The sequence below is a fragment of the Miscanthus floridulus genome, chromosome 17 (genome assembly GCF_019320115.1).
Source record: "Miscanthus floridulus cultivar M001 chromosome 17, ASM1932011v1, whole genome shotgun sequence".
Classification (NCBI taxonomy): Eukaryota; Viridiplantae; Streptophyta; class Magnoliopsida; order Poales; family Poaceae; genus Miscanthus; species Miscanthus floridulus.
The window spans coordinates 79,717,455-79,739,546 of NC_089596.1; the positions used below are offsets into that span (position 1 = coordinate 79,717,455).

At 44.5% G+C, this 22,092-nt stretch overlaps 1 protein-coding gene and 1 long non-coding RNA gene across 3 annotated transcripts; both read left to right on the forward strand.

Moving 5' to 3' along the window:
- Positions 1 to 1,669: 1,669 nt before the first annotated feature.
- Positions 1,670 to 8,471, forward strand: LOC136517514 (uncharacterized). Of its 2 annotated transcripts, none has more exons than XM_066511094.1 (10): positions 1,670 to 1,985; positions 3,570 to 3,693; positions 4,073 to 4,750; positions 5,087 to 6,205; positions 6,348 to 6,409; positions 6,498 to 6,548; positions 6,663 to 6,792; positions 7,520 to 7,600; positions 7,736 to 7,821; positions 7,935 to 8,471. In XM_066511094.1, exons 2-10 carry the CDS (start codon positions 3,622 to 3,624, stop codon positions 7,957 to 7,959), a joined length of 2,304 nt encoding a protein of 767 aa, XP_066367191.1. In that variant the 5' UTR covers positions 1,670 to 1,985; positions 3,570 to 3,621; the 3' UTR covers positions 7,960 to 8,471. The 2 variants fall into 2 exon arrangements, with proteins under 2 accessions (XP_066367191.1, XP_066367192.1); XM_066511095.1 differs by having other exon boundaries at positions 1,671 to 1,985; positions 6,663 to 6,750; positions 7,935 to 8,469.
- Positions 8,472 to 10,591: 2,120 nt separating this feature from the next.
- LOC136517195 (uncharacterized) lies at positions 10,592 to 11,204 on the forward strand. The gene is made up of 3 exons (XR_010774236.1): positions 10,592 to 10,826; positions 10,914 to 10,968; positions 11,074 to 11,204. It is a non-coding gene; the product is annotated as an uncharacterized lncRNA (long non-coding RNA).
- The last annotated feature ends 10,888 nt before the right edge of the window (positions 11,205 to 22,092 follow it).

A 22,092-nucleotide genomic window follows, 5' to 3' on the forward strand; every position in this document is an offset into this window, starting at 1 on the left:
TAGAACTTTGCCTAAAAATTCATGGAGGCTCCAAGACTCCGGTATCGGTAGGGGGGCTCGAGCCCCCCACCCCCCGCCCCACCGTTGAAACCGCCGCTGCCCGCAGCTGTATGTATACGTAGGTGACTAATGCGCAACAGCCGACACTAATGCCTGTATGGCCAAGTTTCGTCGTACAAGGAAAGCAAATACACGTAGTAAGCTACCAACATGTGTTCAAGTTTTTTTTTGAGGGACATGTGTTCATCAGGAAACAAAGAAACAAAGGATTACATGAATAGAAGATTGTCCCTATATCTTTTTTTTTATGCCTCAACTCTTCGAGTACAAGTCGTAGTATCCGAACTTACACACTAACACACACCACCACACACACAAACTCACACATAAGCTAGACCTACACCTACACGAAGAGGCTACACGTGGTTGAGAGATATCCGAAGTCAACCTGGCTTCGCACGTGACGGACACGTCACACTGACCATTATGCCATATCCACGCGTGAGGCTGCACAACACCTGCAAATTTATTACCGGGGAAAAACCCCATGAGGCACGCTGCCGATCCAGGGATCGAACACACGCCCGGCCGCTGGCACAACTGGCGAGCAACCAACCGAGCTACGCTCGGTCCTCTGTCCCTATATCTGTTAACGAGAGGTTCGGCTGTTTTGAAATTTATATGTAAAGAAAAAGACCAGTCGTCCTGTATATAAATATAAAAGATGACGGCTAATTGAGGGACCTAACATTCAACCGTCAAAAAACACATCTATTATTTTTATTATTATGTTCTATCTCAAACTCTTTCTTAACGTTTTGCCGTCCTGCCAAGACTTCCTATCAAACAAACGATTTGAACCTTATTCCTACATGACTGATCAAATTGATCAAGTACTTGCTATCTACCTTCATTATATATCGATAATTCAATTAACATTTCCATTGTATTTGAAATAGATTTCATAAACACGTGTGTGTCGCATATGCATATTTGCTAGTAGAACAAAAAAAAAGTAGAGAGTTCATTAAATAAAAGTGTGTAAGGTCTTCAAGCTGCTGCCCTTTTATTGTGGTTTTTTAATATAAGGAAATATGTTTTATGATAAAATTTGTTTGTTTTGTTGCCACATTATCTCCTTATTCCATTTTAAGCGTATTGGATCCGGTGAAGTTTATCTATCAACGTTATTATGTTTCAGTTTAAATATTTTAGAACAGTTTGTACACTTTTCTATTTTAGAGAAACCGAGTCATTCTTTTATCTTGACAGTAAAATTTTACGACAAGTCCTAAGATACAAGGACTAAGTACTAGCTAGCTAAAAATTATCTAGAATTAGCTCTCGCACATTTAAACATGAGGATCAATAAACGGACTAATTTCTTAGTCAAGTCTTTAAATAGTGTTAAGCTAATTTTTAGCTCCAACTATTAAAGTAATAACTATGCGTATCAAACAGGTCGTATTTTGGCCTATTGGTGTTGTCCGGTGGTTTTTTGCTACCGGTAAAAGAAAACCGTCGATCTTGTATAGATGAGTGGTGTGTATGAGTGAGATGTTCAGTGTTTATACAATTAAAAAACTGCATAGAAAATATCTTTATGATTTGCCTTTTGTGAACAAATATATTCCTCTCATAACGCCTTTTTTTTTTTAAAAAAAAAATCCTTTCTCTTCTGCTCGGTGCTCCCTCCCCACTCCAACTAAAGCGCAGTGCGTGGCCAGTAGTGGCTTCACGCTCACACCGCCTCGCCAACCCGGACCCTAATCCGGCGTGCTGGGCGCGAGCACGGAAGGAATCCCCGTAGCGAGGAAGGAATCAGCGGCAGCGGGTGGAAAGCTCCGCGGGGCACAGGCAGGGGTTGCAGGAGGCCGCGACCGGGCTGTTTCGGCTCATGCCTGGATCTGGGGGAGAGGGACGCGCGGCGCCGCGCCTCGCCGGATCCCGTGCGTCGGCGGCCGGATGGTGATCAGCGGTTCCAGGTATGGGTGGTTTTGGCCTGCCCGCTCCTGTCTGGGTTCTTGGTTGGGTTTGGGAGTGGGGAACCGATGCTGTTCCCGACTTCTTGGTCGGTCTCTCTGACTCTGAGGGCAGAGTCGTGCGGGAGATGCCGCCTCGCGAGGTTGGCGGTGGTTAGGTGCTGGTAGCGGTGAGGAATTCCGCAATGCCGCTGGATTCACTTGCAATTTCATGTGCCCTGTGCCGCGTTACTTGAATCCCCATCGTTGCTGTTCTTTTGCTTTTCCTTGCTATTGCTATTTTCTCTTCCCTGTGAAGGTGTTTGCGTTTTTTTGGAAAGATTTGTTTTTTGTTCTGGGTTTGGTACTTTCTCATGTTTTCATGTTCTTTCCAAATTGTTTTGCTACTAATGATGACAAGAACATAGTATGGGCGTGAATTTTGAACCGTATCTGTTTTGAAGACTATTTTACAAGCTGTGCTGCCGTGGCTTTTCTTCTGGTGTTCTCTTTCCCTGATTCCACACGCCCAAAAGGTTCCGAGGTTTCACTATTGCAGTTTGAGGTCTTTGCAGCTTCAGTTGTACTAGTTCTTTGCAGTTTCCTTCTTTCTTTCTTTTTTTGTTGTTGCTGGAACACCCGTTCAATCTGCCAGACGTTTAAATTTACCAATTAGCTTGTCTACCTTCGCATGATACAAATCTAATTTTTATGTGTTTTTATTCTTTTCCCCACCTTGCAATGTTGCTATTCCATGCTGTCCTATTTACTCCGCATCACGTGGTACGTACTATAGATATTCACTGGTTTAACTGATTGTCATATATAGTGCTACAATAGTAGAACATCGTGTAGGTGAAGTGTTGATTTCTGAGGTTTGGGCCGCGTTTAGTTCGTGCCCGGATTCGGCGCCGCCCGAATCCGGGGCACTGTAGCGGTACTGTTGGACACCGTAGCGTTTTGTTTGTATTCGGTAATAATTGTCCAATTGTTGACTAATTAGGCTTAAAACGTTCGTCTCGCAAAGTACAACCAAACGGTGCAATTAGTTTTTGATTTCATCAACATTTAATACTCTATACATGTACCGCAAGTTTGATGTGACGGAAAATCTTCTTTTTGTATAGTGTCAAATTCTGGAAAATGAGGGAACTAAACAAGGGCTCGGTGAGGCACGACTGATTCCAATGGTCCCATGTTCGGTTAGAAAATTTGGAATCTATCATGAGTCCCTGACCCTATCATGTATTATTTCGCAGTGATGGAAAATTATTGATTTCTAAACAGTGTACCTTAGAAGCTTGCATCATTGTCAGTGCGTCTTGACAGCATTTATGAGCTCTGTCCGTCCTTTTGAAATAGCTATGCAAGGATTCCATTTTTCCTTGCGAGACACTGCTTGTTCTTGCACGGTGACATCAAAGTTGGGCTCGCACCAGGGTTATAGGTTGCATTCAGAGATTTTCCTGTGTACCTAGATTAAGTTGTTTGACCAAGGATTGCCTGAAAGCACGCACTGAACATCTTTGTTAAGTACTGTTCTGCCTGTATGTCAAAATGAAACCTCAATTGTGGCTCTATATATGAATTTCTCTTGTTACTTTGCAGGGTTTACAAGTAAAGTTTGCGCAACAATAATGAATTAGGTACACACTACAAGATGGCAACTGAGGTCAATCAAAACTTTTTTGCATGGTCACAGGAGGAAACTTCTGTGCAAGATCGTTCACAGGTTATCTCTCTTTCATCATTCATTTTATTGCCACGTACAATGTACAGTCAAGCAATTTACCTGAAGTGATAAAAAATGTTAGAATATCTATGGCCACTATTAGGCACATGTCTGTCTGTTGAACCTTTTTTCATTGCCATTAGAATAAATCGATTCAAGCCAACACCTAATGATAACTGTGAACCTATGTGCTAGTGTAATAGAAGTTGCTAAAATTCCATAATGAGTACTCTTCCATAATACATGGTATCCACCCCGGGTATCTTGGAAGCCGGCAACCTTTCTATAAGTGAAGAATCATCACATTCTTTCTAAGTAATCATTATCATCTGTTGATATTCTCACACTTCTTTACTATATGTCCTATTTCTTCCTTCAGGGAACATCACAAATGTTTGGTCATGGTTCCATATCTTTTGGAAGATTTGACTTGGAATCATTAGAATGGGAGAAGTGGTCTGTATTTATCAATGACAGGCGTCATGAAGAGTTTGGAAAGTTCAATGGATTAGTTGCGAAGAAGAAGGCATACTTTGAAGAATACTTTAAGAGGATTAGGGAGCTCAAGGCTTTACAGCAACAGAACCAGCAAACTGAACTTCATCTGGAGTACAATGGTGATGGCAGCGATTCTAGTCAAACAGGAGAATATGAAGCAGCCACTGCCCACGGAGCTCCTACTGAATCTGAAACACTCGTTGATGATTCCACAAAGCAGACAACAGCTGCAACCACAATTGAGCATGGAATGGAATGCTACGGTTATCATGAGAATGGTAGTTTAGTGAATGTAATTTCTGCATCAACCCATTCTTCACCAGTTGGTGATTTGCAGCAAATTGGCAAACAAATGAGAGGAAGCGTTAGTGGCAAAATGGATATATTGGTGCAAGATGCTAATTCCAGCCAAGATGATCCTATGGTCCATGAGACTATGATCACTCCTAATAAGAGAACAATTGAGAAAGACTCTCGGGTTGGTCAGGCGTCAAAACTAATTCCGAAGACTGTCAAGATGATTTCTAGTAATGTTTCTGATCACACAAATGTTTCCCAGGTATTCACACATTGACTTTGGACATGTTTCCATCTTGTTCATTGTTGCAATCTGTATGTGCACTCTTTTCTAATAAGTTGACTATTGTCCTGGACCTGGCTTAGTGTTGCAAGACAGGAAATAAATGCCTTATTTTTTTTATGGAACTTCAGAACTAGAATTCATAAGCTATGCCCTATCTATTTTAATTACCTTGATGCATGCCTAGATGGCTAGATTGATTTCTTTAGTTTCCTGCTATTTTAGCCATAGACATATATTATGTGTTTTAATATGTAGCCCAAAACCTGTACATTTTTCATGAAGATATAAGCTATTTTTCATGAATATTCTCAGGGACCCTGTTCAGGCGAGCTCAGTGTGATAAACCAGATGGCAAAACCGGAAAATATCCTGTCATTGCGAAGGCCAAGAGAAGCAACCAGCGATTTAGTTGGCACCGCTGCTAGAAGTGGTATTACAGGTTTAAGAAGACCTTCCTCAGCAGCATTACAACGGCCCTCTACCAGAGAACGGCGACCTGTCACAAAAGATGCTTCAAGGAAGCATGCTGAAGTTACCACTCCATGCCGTCCATCAACTTCTGAAAGACGCACGGCCATCAGAGATTTGGCGCTAAAGCATGGCAACAGTGCTATCCCATGTCGACCTTCTACCGCTCACAGGCGCCCTATCGCCAAAGAATCAGCAACAAAGCAATGCAACATTGCTACTCCACGCCGGCCTTCTACTGCCGACAGGCGCCCTGTCACCCAAGATTCAACACCAAAGCTATCCAACATTGCTGCCCCACATCGACCTTCTACTGCTTACAGGCACCCTATATCCAAAGAGTCAGCTCCAAAGCATTTCAATGTTGCTAGCCCACATAGGCCTTCTACTGGTCAAAGGCACACTAGTGCCAGAGATATGGCATCGAAGCATATTGGTATTGCTACCTCATGTCTGCCATCTGTTGTCAAACAGTGCCCTATCACTGGAGAGGGTGCACATAAGCATGCTGATGTTGTCACCCTGAGCCGTTCTTCTACTGCTGATAGGCGCCCCATTGTTAGAGATGTTGCACCAAAGCATGCCACTTTAGCTCTGCCAAGGAGGCCATCTACTGCCGAGAGGCGCCCCATTGCTAGAGATGTTGCACCAAAGAATGGTCTGCCACACAGACCTTCTACTTCAGAGAGGCGCCCCATTGCTAGAAATGTTGAACTGAAGCATGCACCAGCACAGAGGCCTTCTACCGCTGAGAGACGTCCTGTTACCAGAGAGACTGTACTGAAGCAAACTAATATTGCCAACTCACGTTTGCCTTTGACTCCAGATAGATGCCTCACCAAAAAAAGTGTCATTTCCACCCCAGAGCGCCCTTCTACAGGAGGAAGGTGCCCTATCACCAATGGCACTACAGTCTGGTCAAGAGCAATGCCGAACTATTCGAAGGGTGCTATGGTCACAGAAGTACGTTGCAACCCATTCTCTTAACATATCACATAAATATATTAATTCTATTCTAAAATGCAGAAAGAGATTAAGATAGATAATTTAAAAGACAATATATTTTCTCATTTGAATGCTTGTTTCCCCTCTGTTCTTCATGCAGGTTATTCCCCAAAAGGCAATAACTCCCAGGGTTGTTAGAAGTAGCAAGCTAGAAAACCTAAGGTGGTTGTAGCTAACTTTTTCAGGGATACTCGACTAAATAACTTGCACTGAGATTTGACTGCCTTTTTTTTTGTGTGTTCTTTGGCAGTTATGCAAAAGAAACAGTGGAACTTCAAGTGGATAGAAAGCAAAAGTCAAGGTGTTAATTCTACCATGGAGCTCTTTTCAGAATAATTCTACTAGGGACCTGGAGTTCTTTGGATTTCAAATTGGATTAATTCTATTGCTCTAACCGCCTTGTCTTATTTTTCAGTCCTTTTAACCTGCCTTCAAGGAAAATGTTGACTTCCAATGTTAGAGATGATCAAGGTCTTGAAAATTTCAAAAAGCCAAACAAGGAGGTGAGAAGCTTCTTTTCCTTTCGTGCTGCTGGTCCGCTACATGTGAGTCTTCAGTGACTAACAATATTATTTGTTTTGTCGGTATCCTAAATGCTTCTATATACATTACTGATAAACTGACTATAACTGTATAAGTTAGCTTCTCTTTTTCACAAAAAAGCCCTAGAGCAAAGGTTGAACTGATGACATTATATTATACAAAGAATAGGCTCATACTGAAAACTGGTGTACCCCTAATTATGGGTTGTGGAATTGTTGTTTCCAGCTTTACTCTCAAGTCTAGAACCTTCCATGCATGGGATCTCTTGATAGTACTAAACCATGGTTATGACAACTGCTAGTAACTGGCTGGTAAACATGAACTGTCTAGTTCTGCGTTTCAAAACCCTGACCTTTTCATCCCGAATACAGTACAACAACAACAACAACAACAAAGCCTTTAAGTCCCAAACAAGTTGGGGTAGGCTCATCCCGAATACAGTAATGCTTCCCTAAATGTAATCAACATCTATTGAAACATGTAGAAATTTCGGGTAGGTTAATTGCATAGAAACCAATAGCCTGACAAGAATTGGTCCCTTCGGGTCCAAAGCTGGCAGTTGGTTAGCTTAAGTGAGTGAAACCTGTAATTATTTTTATTGGAGACACTGGATCGGAATTCTGAAATGAGATAATGAAACTACTCTATTTCAATAAAAAAAATGAAGATACTGAAACTCTTCACTAGTGGGCTTATTTACCAATAATTATCAATTTATTGGGCTTGCAGGAGGGAGTTCGGGCTCATGCATACAAATCAAATAATGTGACCCCTTCACAGACCGGAAATGTAAAGGCAAAGGCTCCTGTGGTATGAGCTTTTACCCTTTTCTGTGCATAAGAGCCATTCTGCTTCGCAAAACAAAGAAGCATTCATGACGTCTCTTACAATTCTGAAGTCTATAGCCTGAACCTATAATTTACTAATGCTCACCTGATCGTCCAGCCTCCGCCTCTGCCACCGGGCCGACCATATTGCACTGAGAAGAAACCGAATGTCAACAGTTCACCTGTTGGTGGAAGAAAGCCAAAGTAAGCTATCGATCGATAGGGAGCTACCAGGACCTGTCTCCACGTTTTCACTTTGCCGTTAATCTTCTCTTGTGCATTTCTATGCATTCCGACTCACACCATGTCTTTTGCAGGGCCTCAGCTCCACGCTGGCACTAACCCAGTATCTAGAATCCTGCAGCATAACTCTGAAGTCGTGAAGGTAAAGCTAAGCGTCTGACGTGACCTAGAAGCCGCAACATCAAGCAACGACCCGCAACCATCAAGCAACGATTGATGCTATCTATTGTAGCTTACCAGCAGTCTTGTGACTTGTCATCTGTGTTAGGAGTAACCGGAGTAGTGTATGTACTATGTAGCAACGTGTATCATATATCCACTAATGTCTAATGGCACCGTAGCTGTACTGTCCTGGATTTGACTAGAATATTGTATATACCTGGAATAATTGGAGCTTTAGCTGGAGAATATCGACCCAGGATTTATCCCCTGGATTAGCAGGTCACATGCTGCTCTTGAACCGTTGAAAGATGTTCATCTGTAGCTAGCAATTGACTAATCGCTTGCTGTTTGCATGCCTGTGTTTGTCCTGTAGGAGTACGTTTTTTCTGTAGCTGATTGCCAGCGCTGTGTATCCAGCTGCTGAAATCTGATGAAAGTTTGGGATTTTCCTGATGTTGTCATCGATGAAAGCTTCTTTTACTTATAACTGATGAAAAAAAGCTACGTGATCCGTGTTGCCATGCGCTTTGAACAGATTTTTGTTTTGTTTATGGTAAATAAAAGCTATCCCTCACTCATGTGATTTGGAGGAATCAATCACTCGAATTTTCTCCTCTCTAGATCCGGCCTCTCCCCCTTGTTTCTTCTACAAGTCCAGCGACCCCACGCCCCCCCACCGAAGACGAAGAGACGGTGGCGGTGTCTAGGGTTCTGGCGAGCCTCTCCCCTCTTTCTTCTCCAACTCCGGCGGGTATGGAAGAGGCCAGACAAGGGAGGCAGGCAGGGCAGACGGTGGGAATGGTGGCCGGGCGGTTTAGGGAACCTGGCGGTGGTAGCGGTGGTAGCGGCGGCCAGGCTAAGTTTGGGCGGGGGAGGCTCGCCAGAGTCGAAGAAGATGGCGGCAATGGCGGGAAGGGGTGGGGGGGTGGGGAGGCCGCCACGGGCGTGGCGGTGGTTATCGGGAGGAGGAAGATGAACAGTGTCGTCGGGAGGATAGAAAAATTCGAGTGATCGCTCACTCGGGTGAGGAACAGACATATCGACCCCTAGAATACCCATAGGGCTCCTCCAAGGAACCACTGCCCACGTCGCTCCAAATTCCCCCGGCCGTTCGATCTCGCGTTTCACGGTTCAGATCGCTTGAAGCGGATTCTCGCCTGCACCCGCTTCTGGTTAGCTTCTCTCGTTTCTCCTCTACTTCTTCCACTTCTCGTCTGAATCCAGAGAACCAAATATATACTACCCCGCTTCTCGTTCCAGATTCTTCTGGCTCCCTCCTCTCTTTCTCCCCATCCATCTCTCCCTCTACGTCCCGACGCGAGCACGGGCGACAGCGCCAGGTGCAGCGACGGCGGCCGCCCTCCTCCTCCTCCTCCTCCTCCGCCCTCCCTCGCCTGCCTCTCACCTTTGTTTCTCCCTCCCCTTCCTCTCTCTCCCCTTCCCTCCTAAGGCGGCGGTGGGCGCGACGCGGCGCTAGGCGCCAGGTGACGGCGCCCCTGCGGGCGGTGCGCCGGCCCGGCAGGGGCTCGGCAGCCCCCTCCCACTCCCCCATCCTCTATGCGGGCTCCTCAACGCCTCTTCCCGTTGGGGAGCTTGTGCTCCTCTGCTCGAAGAAACCCTAGGTGCCTGTGTGGCGGCGACGGCTACCCTCTTCGTCGCCGGCTGTGGTGGCAATGGCGGCGGCGGTGGCGAAGCTCGGTAGCTGGATCTCATGGTGACTCACCCTCTTCTTCTCCTCTGTCCCAAAGCTCCTCCCCTAGATCCTCTCTCCCTCGGGTTTTTTAGAGCAGCAGATCCTCAAAACAATTTCTATGGCCATTGAGAACTACATTTTCTAATGCTTTACCTAATTTGTATTTATATAAATATATTGCAGGGATAGATACAACTGTAGGTTCCAATGCAACTAAGTAAGTTTCCCTCAACTGTGCTACCTCTTGTTCTAAAGTTGGAGACTCTATTGCATGATGTGTTTTCACCAGGTGAATGGAATTTAGAATTTGGTAGTTAGATCGCATGCATAGTTTGTATCAGTACAAATTGAGTACATGCTTCTTCAAGGCCAGGCCTGCAGTTACTTTACCTTATATGAAATAAAGTGGTGGCTATCTCACAGGAAAATAAATCCCAACCTAAACATGTACGTTTGGATAGGGATACGGATGGAGATTGGGATAGGAAATATAAAATCCTAGCCATCCGTTCTTCATACCTCATTTAATCCTATCCATTCATTCATTTCCCTTTCCCTATCCTACCCCCTATATCCCAACATCCAAACAAAAAAAATTAAGGTTTCAGTTCTTATATGAAATAATGTAGTGGTTAGATCCATTTTCCAATCAGCTGTAAATTTGTTGTCCAAACATGGTGGTCATAATTTTTTAATAGCTAATTTTTCCTACAATAAAAAAATGTGTATCCTGCTTTTTTTAAGTGCTGATGATAGTTAATAATCCATGATGTCTGTCCATATTAAACAAAATCTAAACCTTCTCTCATTTCATGTTGATTTCCTACACATACTTTTTACTAGACTTCTACGGCTATATACCTCTTTGACGAGATGCGGGATCCCAAGGTCTGCTTGCCAAGTGGACGGGCACTGCAACCGTTGTTTGACTTCTCAGAAGCGGGTAACTTCTCGATACACTTAACGATGTCGTTGTTTCATTGTACTCTTGTCTCAAAACACATTTAGAATTGGCTCGATCATGATGGCAATAAGTTACAAAGATAATTTATCAGCAACATCAAGTCCACCACTGCACCACAATGTTATTTCCTCTTCTAAAACTGTGAAGGTAGCAATTGGATGCTTTGCTTTGTATTATGCAGTTTTTAAGTGCTGGGAGCTAATAGATGGATTTTCTTCCTCTATTGAACTGAAGGTATGGTTCTACAGGTTATAAGGAAAAAAAATTACAGATTACTATTGAACTGATGGTATTCCCACCATTCCTTTCTTGCATCTCTTGCTGCTTTGTCTTTACCTGATTCTCGAATAAATATCAATAGCACAGCTACTTCTAAGTGTCTTAGTGCTTGCAGTTATAGGCTTTTGAAGAAAATTAGGTGTAGCTGTTGGGCTCCTCCAAGTAACCACTGCCCACGTCTATCCAAATTCCCCCGGCTATTCGATCTCGCGTTTCACGGTCTAGATCGCACGAAGCGGATTCTCGCCTGTACCCGCTTCTGGTTAGCTTCTCTCGTTTCCCTCTACTTCTCCCGCTTCTCGTCTGAATCCGGAGAACCAAATATTGTTAGGAAAACTAGCCATGGTTGGGACAGTCATATGGCCATGGGCCTCGAGCCCAGTCCAGACGTTGGATGGGAGATTACATATGTCAAGGGTCAACAACGAGAAGGGGATCGAACATTACAGAACCAATTAACCAATAGGTTATCTCCCTTCCTTTATATCTTCCCTCTTACTGTTCCTCTTCTTCCTCTCGATACCCTAAGATTCTACTACTTCCTCCTCTGATCCCCTCCTATTCTCTACAATCCAGTAGCAGGTTGCTAACATTTGGTACCAGAGCCGTTGATTTTGGTAGTCCACCATGAATCCTTCCACCAAGCTCTTGCTCGATGAGCTTCGTAAGCTCTCCGCCGAGCAGAACAAAATCCGTAAGCTCTTCGCCGAGTAGAACGCGTGGTTGGATCGGTGATTCGCCGACCACACCGCTTCGGTCTCGACCACGCCCACACCTTCCGTCGTTGCCTCAGTCGCGCTCGCGCCTTCCGCCGCCGCTGCCTCGGTCATGCCCGCGCCCACACCTCACACTGCCGCCTGCGTCACGCCTGCGCCCGCACCTTCCGCCTCCGCCTATGTTGTGCCGCGCACACCACGCTCTTCTACCCTTGGCGGGCCGTATGGTGCTGCACGCCACCGCCGCTTTGCCAGACCTCGCGAGCGTCGAGTCCATCGCCTCCGCGGCCTCTGGCCTGCACACCAACGTGCTCGTCCATGCATAGGGCTACTTCCTCGCCACGGTGTCCTGGGGCATCCACGTCTTCCAGCTCTCCATCGGCTTCACCCCGACGCTCGCCTGCTTTCGCGTCGGCCCCGCCGAGTACGCGCTCCGTGCCATCTTGTTCGACGGCTTCGTCGTCCCAGAGCCCGGCTTCACGCCCGACGATGACCAGGAGTTCGGCTTCGCGCCCGACGACCCTGACCTCCTCCGCAATAGCCCCCCCCAGAGTTTGACTTCATGTGCGAACACGCCGGTCCTCACCGACACCTTCTTCCACGCTGCCCGCCTCGTCTGTGGCTACTACGCGAACTCCACGCGCCATCTCCCACCCGCAGGCGCTGGCGCAGTGTGAGCTCACGCTCAACGCCAAGGGCCTCAATGTGGCCCACAAGGCTTTCGTCGACACCGCGGGCGCCGCCGAGCACGCCACCGCGGAAGGCCTCTAGGACACCGCCGTCATCGTGTTCACGCGCACTGCCGAGCTCTACGGCCTCCAGGTCCTCGCCAATGGCATCCAGGGGGATGTCAGCAATGGCACACGCTTCATCATGCTGGCGTAGGACCCCATCATCCCGCCCTTCAAGACCTACATCGTCTTCAGGCACGACACCAAGGACTACCTCCATGACATCGCGCCCCAGTACACGGCCAAGACCCATCTGCTCTGGCATCTTAAGTGGTGTCCTCCCTGGCGTCTCGCATGGTGCGGTCGGTGGCCGTGTCTGCATGGACATTGCCTCCATGCCTATCGAGGAGCGGCATCGGCTTTACTAGCTATTCGACAAGGCGGTGGACGTAGTCTGCAACCTTTCCCCAATGCCCGCGTTCGTCGTCCATGGCGCCTCCCAACCATGGCTATGAGCCACCAAGGGTCTAGGTCGTAGCCTTGAGTAAGCCTGCCACCATCTCCATTCGTGCCCAAGGGGTGTTTGATGAAATGTCGCACCGTCGACGAACTACGACAGCAAGCGAGCAAGCACCAGTGTTCTCTCAGTATGCTGCTTTGGTGTCTGCCGTGGTGCTCCATGCTCGTGCTACTGACAGGGAATCACGGCCACCGTGCAACAGCCTCAAGCTTGCCATGGATGTCACTTCCAAGCTGGTTACCCCGGTGTCGGTTGCAATGATGGCTCCTGCAAGCCTGTCTGAGCTGCTTGGTGGGCCATTCTGCAGGTGTATTACCATGTTTGCCTCTACTCCTATGCTGGGTGTTTTGTTGTTGGATTTCAAAGCCACTGTGCGTGAGGTACATCTGGAATTTTAGCAAATGACTGAGTCGAGTTCGGTGATCCTGTGGCCATCTCAGATTCATCAGCGATACATACTCAAGCATGGCTTAGAAAAGGTTGTGGACCTATGGTCACCATGGCCTCCACCTAGATTGTTATCTCTGCAGGATTGGAATACAAGAGGTATAGAGCAGATCCATTATTCCTGGAGTTTGTTCGTTGTTCACTTGGAGTGGTGTCTCATTCTCCGTACTAAGTTCTTCCAGGCTACTAGCAACTAGTGCACATGCCATTGTTCAGCTATGCACCTAGAGCTTCCATGGCCTTCTTTCAGATATTCTCATGCTGTCCTGAAGAACTATGGAAAAGTAATTGGAGAGGTGATCTTCTTGGGTCAGCTATGCATCATTGAGGTTGATTTCTTTGCTGCTTTGGATGGTATAGGCTCAATACAATGTTGCTTATATGGTGAGTTATGTGTAACCATCCATCCTTGGTTGTTATCTGTCGGGTAGTGTGAATTCCATGATATAGCCTTGTGGTGTCTTTGGGTTAAGCTTTGGTCTGGGACACCAATGGGTCAACAAGTGAAGCTTTTATTTCTCAGCTATGTAATCAATCCAACAGCAATGCAACAGAACAAGTCCAAGGATATCTATTACTACAGCACGTCCAACAGAACTGCTATGAAAGCTAAGACTTTTCCATATCTACTGCTAGAGACAACAGAACTGCAGGGTGTTGTTCATGGAAAGATGCAACTACTGTGGTCATCGTATGAGCTGTTGTCTCTTATTCAATTTGCTTCTATTTTAGCCATATTCAGTCTAAGGTTGCTTTAGTCAAGTGTAGTTTCACTAATCTACAACACATGTTGGGTTCACATGAAGCATTGTGGGGTCTGCATCAATTTTTGGAGCACAACTTTCGGGCATCGTCAGGTGGTCAGTCTTGTACAAATTGCAGAGCACAGCTATCTTTCAGCACCCCACCACGCAGAGTTAATTGAGCGACAATGTGGTAGTTCAACTTACATCACAATAGAAGAGGTGAAGAAGAGGATTGCTGATCTACTACAGCAATACATCAGAAATGGTGATACAACTGAGGCTTGTAGGTGCATCAGAGAATGGGTAGTGCCCCTTTTTCATCATGAAGTGGTGAAGCAAGCTCTTACTCTTGGAATGGAGAGTCCAGCTGCTGCAGCTCTTATTGTCATACATCTAAAGGAAGCATCTGGATAATGTTTAGTAGGCTTTAGTCAGATGATGAAAGGATTCTATCGTATTGATGAGAGTCTTGATGATCTCATTCTTGATATCCTATCCTCCAAGTCTGCAAAGTCTAAACCAACTGTGAAGAATGCTGTAGCTCCACTTGCCCTACACAAAAATGCTGGCAGACATTTTCCCATGAAGGAACTGAAGAAATACAGGATCGTCCAGTTTCCTTGGGATCCCGGTGGTTCCATCATTCTCTATCGGCTTGGGGGCAAGCCGAATCTTAAGGAGAGGGGAATGTTAGGAACTAGCCATGGTTGGGATAGTCATATGGGCCATGGGCCTCGAGCCTAGGCCAGACATTGGATGGGAGATTACATATGTCAAGGGTCAGCAACGAGAAGGGGATCGAACATTACAGAACCAATTAACCAACAGGTTATCTCCCTTCCTTGAACTCTCCCCTCTTACTGTTCCTCTTCTTCCTCTCGATACCCTAAGATTCTACTACTTCCTCCTCTAATTCCCTCCTATTCTCTACAATCCAGTAGCAGGTTGCTAACAAATATATACTACCCTGCTTCTCGTTCTAGATTCTTTTGGCTCCCTCCTCCCTTTCTCCCAATCGGTCTCTCCCTCTTTGTCCCGACGCGAGCACGGGCGACGACACCGGGTGCAGCGATGGCAGCCGCCCTCCTCCTCCTTCTCCTCCTCCTCCTCCTTCGCCCTCCCTTGTCTGCCTCTCACCTTTGTTTCTCCCTCCCCTTCCTCTCTCTCTCCCCTTCCCTCCTGAGGCGGCGATGGGCGCGAGGCAGCGCCGGGCGCTAGGTGACGGCACCTCTACGGGTGGTGCGCCAGCCTGACAGGGTTTTGGCGGGCCCCTTCCTCTCCCCCATCCTCCATGTGGGCTCCTCAATGCCTCTTCCCACCGAGGAGCTTGTGCTCCTCTGTTTGAAGAAACCCTAGGTGCCTGTGCGGCGGTGGCGGCTACCCTCTTCATCGTCGGCTGCGGTGGCAACGGCGGCGGCGGCGATGAAGCTCGACAGTTGGATCTCATGGTGACTCACCCTCTTCTTCCCCTCCTTTGTCCCATAGCTCCTCCCCTAGATCCTCTCTCCCTCGCGTTTTTAGAGCAGCAAATCCTCAAAACAATTTCTATGGTAGTTGAGAGCTACATTTTCTAATGCTTTACCTAATTAGTATTTATATAAATATATTACAGGGACAGATACAAACTGTAGGTTCCAATGCAACTCAGTAAGTTTCCCTCAACTGTGCTGCCTCTTGTTCTAAAGTTGGAGACTCTATTGCATGACGTGTTTTCACCAGGTGAATAAAATTTAGAATTTGGTAATTAGATCTCATGTTTGTATCAGTACAAATTGAGTACCTGCTTCTTCAAGGCCAGGCCTACAGTTACTTTACCTTATATGAAATAAAGTGGTGGTTATCTCACATGAAAATAAATCCCAACCTAAATATGTACGTTTGGATAGGGATACGGATGGGGATCGGGATAGGAAATATTAAATCCTAGCCATCCGTTCTTCATACCTCATTTAATCCTAGCCATTCATTCATTTCCCTTTTCCTATCCTACCCCCTATATCCCAACACCCAAACAAAAAAATTAAGGTTTCAGTTCTTATATGAAATAATGTAGTGGTTAGATCCATTTTCCAAGCAGCTGTAAAGTTGTTGTCCAAACATGGTGGCCATGATTTTTTAACAGCTAATTTTTCCTACAATGAAAAAATGTGTATCCTGCTTTTTTTAAGTGCTGATGATAGTTAATAATCCATGATGTCTGTCCATATTAAACAAAATCTAAACCTTCTCTCCTTTCATGTTGATTTCCTACATATACTTCTTACTAGACTTCTTCGGCTATATACCTCTTTGATGAGATGCGGGATCCCAAGGTCTACTTGCCAAGTGGACGGCCACTGCAACCGTTGTTTGACTTCTCAGAAGCGGGTATCTTTTCGATACACTTAACGATGTCATTGTTTCATTGTACTCTTGTCTCAAAACACATTTGGAATTGGCTCGATCATGATGGCAATAAGTTAGAAAGATAATTTATCAGCAACATCAAGTCCACCACTGTACCACAATGTTATTTCCTCTGCTAAAACTGTGAAGGTAGCAATTGGATGCTTTGCTTTGTATTATGCAATTTTTAAGTGCTGGGAGCTAATAGATGGATTTTCTTCCTCTATTGAACTGAAGGTATGGTTCTACAGGTTATAAGGAAAAAATTTATAGATTACTATTGAACTAAAGGTATTCGCACCATTCCTTTCTTGCATCTCTTGCTGCTTTGTCTTTACCTATTTCTAAAATAAATATCAATACCACAGCTACTTAGTGTCTTAGTGCTTGCCGTTATAGACTTTTGAAGAAAATTAGGTGTAGCCTGCCATGGTGAACTACTGCCTTGACAACTCTTCTGAAGAATTGTTGCAGGACGACAACCAGCTACGCCCAAAAGGATAAATGGTGAGACTGTACTCAACTCTGGCACTTTCATTGTGTGATTCAATTGTGCCCCTAATGCTCAAACGTGGTGTGCCGAATTTTAATTCTTTTGTAGTTCAGTGTGCCATGCTGGAGCAAAATTGTGAGATAAGTTCTCGGATTAATTCTAAAACTAGAGACAAATTATAGTGTACAGTACCATGCCGAGGCTGCTATTGCATTTCCATGACGCGTGTATATGCCTTCCACATAGTGCTTTTGATTTTGCAGGTAACACCCATTAGGGTGCTGTTAGCTTCCATGATAATAGAAAGAATATCTTTTGAACAATGACATATGATAATATATAGTCATGATTATCACTCTTTTGTATCTTTTTATCCTCATTTGAAATCAGCCATTGGCATATGTTAAGATGACTACTAAGTCTTTTATGATATTTTTATTCCGTTTTTATTGAGCTGAGGCATTTGGCATATGGAGTGATATGGACCATTACATATATATGGTCCTTTTTGGCATTCTTAGTGAACTAAGTCACTTTGGTATATGCAATGATGGCCTACTTCACCCTACCAACAATCCAATCCTCTTTCATGCATTCAAACCCGCATCACTCAAAAATGCTATTTTGGGGCATAGCTATATACTACTATATGATGTTTAGCTTTGGTTTGTTTTTTAGAAGGCTTAGATATGCTAATTCATTCGTCATACAAATTTGATTCCTACATAATATTTCACACTTCAGATCTCTTCCAGATTTTAGTGCTCTGTTCACGCCAAAACTGCTATTTTCCCCTGATGCTCAGTGCAGCTGATGTTTTTTTTTTTCAGTACTGCCTGTGATGAAAATGAGCTCTCATGTAACTTGGGAATATATATTGATGATCTTCGCAGGTTTGAGGCTGCTATGTTGGGAGGTAAGTAGCAATGCTCATTCTCTATCACTGCCATCCTTCTTATCGGATGTCCTACATCATGATCTATTGACACCTTCCAAATTTCAAATACTTGAATGCTTTTTTATGATCCTAACAAATCAGGGTTATCACTCTAAGACTGCCATACATGTAAATACAACTTTCGCCCAATGTTTCCAAATATTTTTTAAAAACTTTTTCAGTTGTTGCTTCAGGCAATGTAGTCATCAAATAGTTTTAGGATATGTCTCCGATGTATATAGACTAGATTAGGATTCTCTTTCATGCACACCTTCAGCCATTTTAATTCTTATGGCAGGCCATTTACTCATCTGATATTTTATATTTAACCTACATTTATGATCTGAATTTAAATATTTTCCATGTATGAACTGAGCTAGAGCACTGTTCTTATGGTAGGCCATTTACATGTATGGACTAACCTAACACAACATAACCGAGCATTTTCTTAATAACCAGATATTTGTCAAGATGTAACTAATGCATAATAATTAATGGAAATATGTTCACTACTCTTTGCAACCCTAATTTCCCCCCTTTTTTGATCATAAACTTTGTAATCACTAATGTTTTGCTAACTTATTCTAACTATCTGTGCTGTGAAGAAAAAGGTCAGCCCCTGTGTCTATAGATTCAATATGTTGTCTTCTACATCTTTTCCTGCTATCAGAAATGATGAGGATGGTCGGATCGGCCAAGCTGCATGATAAGCTTATACAATGCACTCTTACATATTTGGGTTCGTATGTTTGCAAATGAACCAATTCTATCCTATGGGCCTGTAATGGTCCATTTGTTCCACAAACACTTTAGCTAATTGCATCATTCCCTTTTATACTGCTAAGACTTGAGCAGCCAATGTACAATAAGCTACTTTCATTGGCCTTTTACCACTAAGCAGTTGTTATAGACAGATTTACTTCTTGCAACCATATATATCCATCGATTACTCCATGATTTAAAAAGGAAATTACGTCCATAGGTGCTATTTTGTAATAGTTATAAGTATAGGCACATGCCTTCATTTTTTCCTACTCTGTATTATCTCGGATTTCAATGGAATGAGCGTGTATTCTCACCAAGACTTGAGTAGATGCATGCTATGTGTTATTTGTGCAATACCTCTCTATTATTTCCTATTAATGTAGCATTGCTTCTGTTCTGTATTTCCCATATGATCATTACTGAAATTATTTTTAGATGCTTCCAAGGATACCTTCTGATCTTCTAATCCTGTGGTTGGAGGACAAGATCATCATGGTTGTTAGTCACAGCCTGAAGCCGCTTGCTGGTTATTCTCTACAGTTCATTGCAGCGACTTCGTCCCATCTGGTAATTGTGATATGCACAGCCTGTCATACAGCCTCTGTTTTTTATACATAGAAATGAGTTATTACGCTGTTTACAGCATCAGTAGAATAATTAGGTTTAACTATTTTTGGAATTCCGTTGAGGTAGCCCGTATAGAATGACAATGCACAAAGTTTCCTCAGAAAATGAAGGTTCATAATTTTGGAGTGAAGCTACATAAAATTCTAATTTTTATTTATACATGAATGCTATATACATCAACTATCCAGGAGAATATAATAGACGGCACTGGTTAACTGGTTTCTTGAACCACCATAGTGGTTGGTGGCTTCTATTCATGCACATTGCATTACGATTCTTTTCGATATCACCTTTGTTTGGATTCAGCTCGATGTGTTGTTCGCGTCCAGCTACCAAGCATGTGAATTTCATGAAATGGCCGTGATGGCCTTTCCTATTTTTCGGGTTTGTTTAACCTCCAGGATGAATGCTAGGCATCTCCTCTTATTTCTTTTCCTTTCTTTTCTCCTTACTGTTCCAGCAGCTATGGATATCGGTTCATTGATTTACATTTGCATTGTTTGCTGCACCATTTTTCCAACTAACCCTTTGTTCCTTCCCACACATTTATACAACAATAAGAATTAATATGTGATCTACGTGCAACTACAGGTTGGAAACAGAATCACCAACCGTGAAACCAATCCGATGGACTTGGGCAGACAAACCAAACACTTACCAAGGTGCGACCACAGCACCAACCAACTCAGCAGAATCATCCCACAAATGCTGAACTCAATACCTTCCACGACTTCGTCGATCCAGGTAATACCATTCTCAATACTAACGAGACCTAGGGATGAAGACATAGGAGATTTCCTCTTATTCTCCTCAAAAGTACACAAGCAATCTAAGATTTAGTTAGGTCACGGATTCCTGATGGGATGTTTTATGAAGGGTGGGTGGATAATGTTCTTTCCCGTCCCAAGAAAAGGGAAACGGTTCATTTAATGTGTGCCTTGTTTGAGATTCTAAACATTAAAACATATATGAATCACTGCTAGATAATTCTAGATTTCCAGCAGGAATTAGGAAATGATAAACTTTTAATTCCATTTGTTATGTTACGGCTTCCTATATTTCACATGTTTGCTAGGTGCAGCTTAAGTGTGATAGAAATAGACCATGTCATGAGGCCTGTACAAATGAGTCTCCATACCCTTCGCATACTTCCTTACATTATTGTTCAAATGCGTAGGCTCATCTTGTTATTGAATTCACAGACACCTGCATCATCAATTAATCCTGACGAAACACCCCTAAAAGGATCTTGCCACTGAGTAGGTGACACTAGAATACCCGTAGGGCTCCTCAAGAGAACCACCGTCCACGTCACCTCTAATTTTTTCGGCCGTCAGATCTTCGATCGTGCGGCCCAGATCGCTTGGAGCGGATTCTGTCGAAAGCGACTTCTCGCGCTTCTCCTTGGCTTCTCCCGCTTCTTCTTTGCATCCTCCGCTTCTCTTCTAAATCCAGAGAAGCAAATATATACCCTAGCTTCCGCATCTCTATCCAGCTTCTCACCCCCTCCTCTCTCTTCTTCGTTGTTTCTCTCGCTCTCCCCGTCTCTCCCCGACACGGGCAGGGGCGACGGCGGCTGCCGTGGCCGAGGCTCGGCGGCCACCCACCCTCCTCCTCCATTCCTCCCTTCCCCGCCTGCCTCTCACCTCCGTTCCTCCCTCCCCTTCCCCTCTCTCTCCCTCCCAAGGTGGCGGCGGGCGCGAGGCGACGGCGCCCCCACGGGCGACGCTCCGGCGTGGGTGTGGCCCGGCAGCCCCCTCCCTCTCCCTCATTCTCTGCGCGGGCTCCTCAACGCCTCATCCCGCCAGGGAGCATGTGCTTCTCTGCTCGACAAAACCCTAGCTACCTATACACGTTCTTGTTACTTCTTCTCATCTGGTTTTGTTATTGTTTTCGGGATTGATTTTAGCTTTTTCCTTCTCTTCCTTAGGGTTCCCCTAGGATCCCCAAATTTGATGCCTTCCTTCTCTCAGATCCCTGTAGCAGTAGGTGTGATGAACACCTCCAGAGGGGCTCCGTTGCTTCCGACCTTGGGGACACAGCGTGTCAAAGGGGCTGCGTCAGCTCCGGAGGTTCTAGGATCCGTGCTCCTCCTTGTCTGCTCGTCCCTGCTAATTTCATGCATATTTTGTCTATTTTCGTACTTATTTGTTTATTGGTCCCTTCTGATACTTGCTTGTCTATTTAGTACACCCATGTTTCCAATTTTATTGATGTGTATCTTACTTTTTTTGTTCCAGGTGCATCCACACTTCATTTGGTTGTAATATATGTACCTAGGAAGCATAAGCACCCGGTTAGTTTGCCATCGACCTCTTCCTTTGGCCACCAGTTACTTATACATTCATGACCTGTTATATGCTGATGATTTTACTGAAATTGAAAAAACTGGGGAAACCATTGCATAGTATTTGCTTAAAGGCTGTTTATGAGATTGTAAATTTAAACATTCTTCAAACAGTGAACGATAATGCATACAACTGCAAAGTAGGTCCATGCGAGATTGAGAAATGATGGTTGCGGCCAAATACTGAATTGATTGATATGCCACTATCCTATACTTTAAATTTTTAAATTGTAGTCTGTAATCTATGCTTCGATCCAAAGACTATACTGCACTGATGACTATTGGTTGAAGGAGTGCAGCAGGACAATTTGGAGGCAATCCATCTATTGTTCTCCCACTTTTCTCTTACCAATCTAGATGGTTACTGCCTTACAACAGATTTTTTTGTATTGCGTATCGTGTCACCTGCTGGGTTCGGCTGGATCTTGAGACTACTAGATATTGTGCCATATATCTGATGATATCACCGTGTCAATGATA

Excerpts from the sequence above, each read along its gene's own strand:
- LOC136517514 (XM_066511094.1), top strand. The coding sequence starts at position 3,622 with ATGGCAACTGAGGTCAATCAAAACTTTTTTGCATGGTCACAGGAGGAA. Across the intron at positions 6,206-6,347 it reads AGGGTGCTATGGTCACAGAA|GTTATTCCCCAAAAGGCAAT; the intron begins GTACGTTGCAAC and ends TTCTTCATGCAG. Across the intron at positions 6,793-7,519 it reads GTGCTGCTGGTCCGCTACAT|GAGGGAGTTCGGGCTCATGC; the intron begins GTGAGTCTTCAG and ends TTGGGCTTGCAG.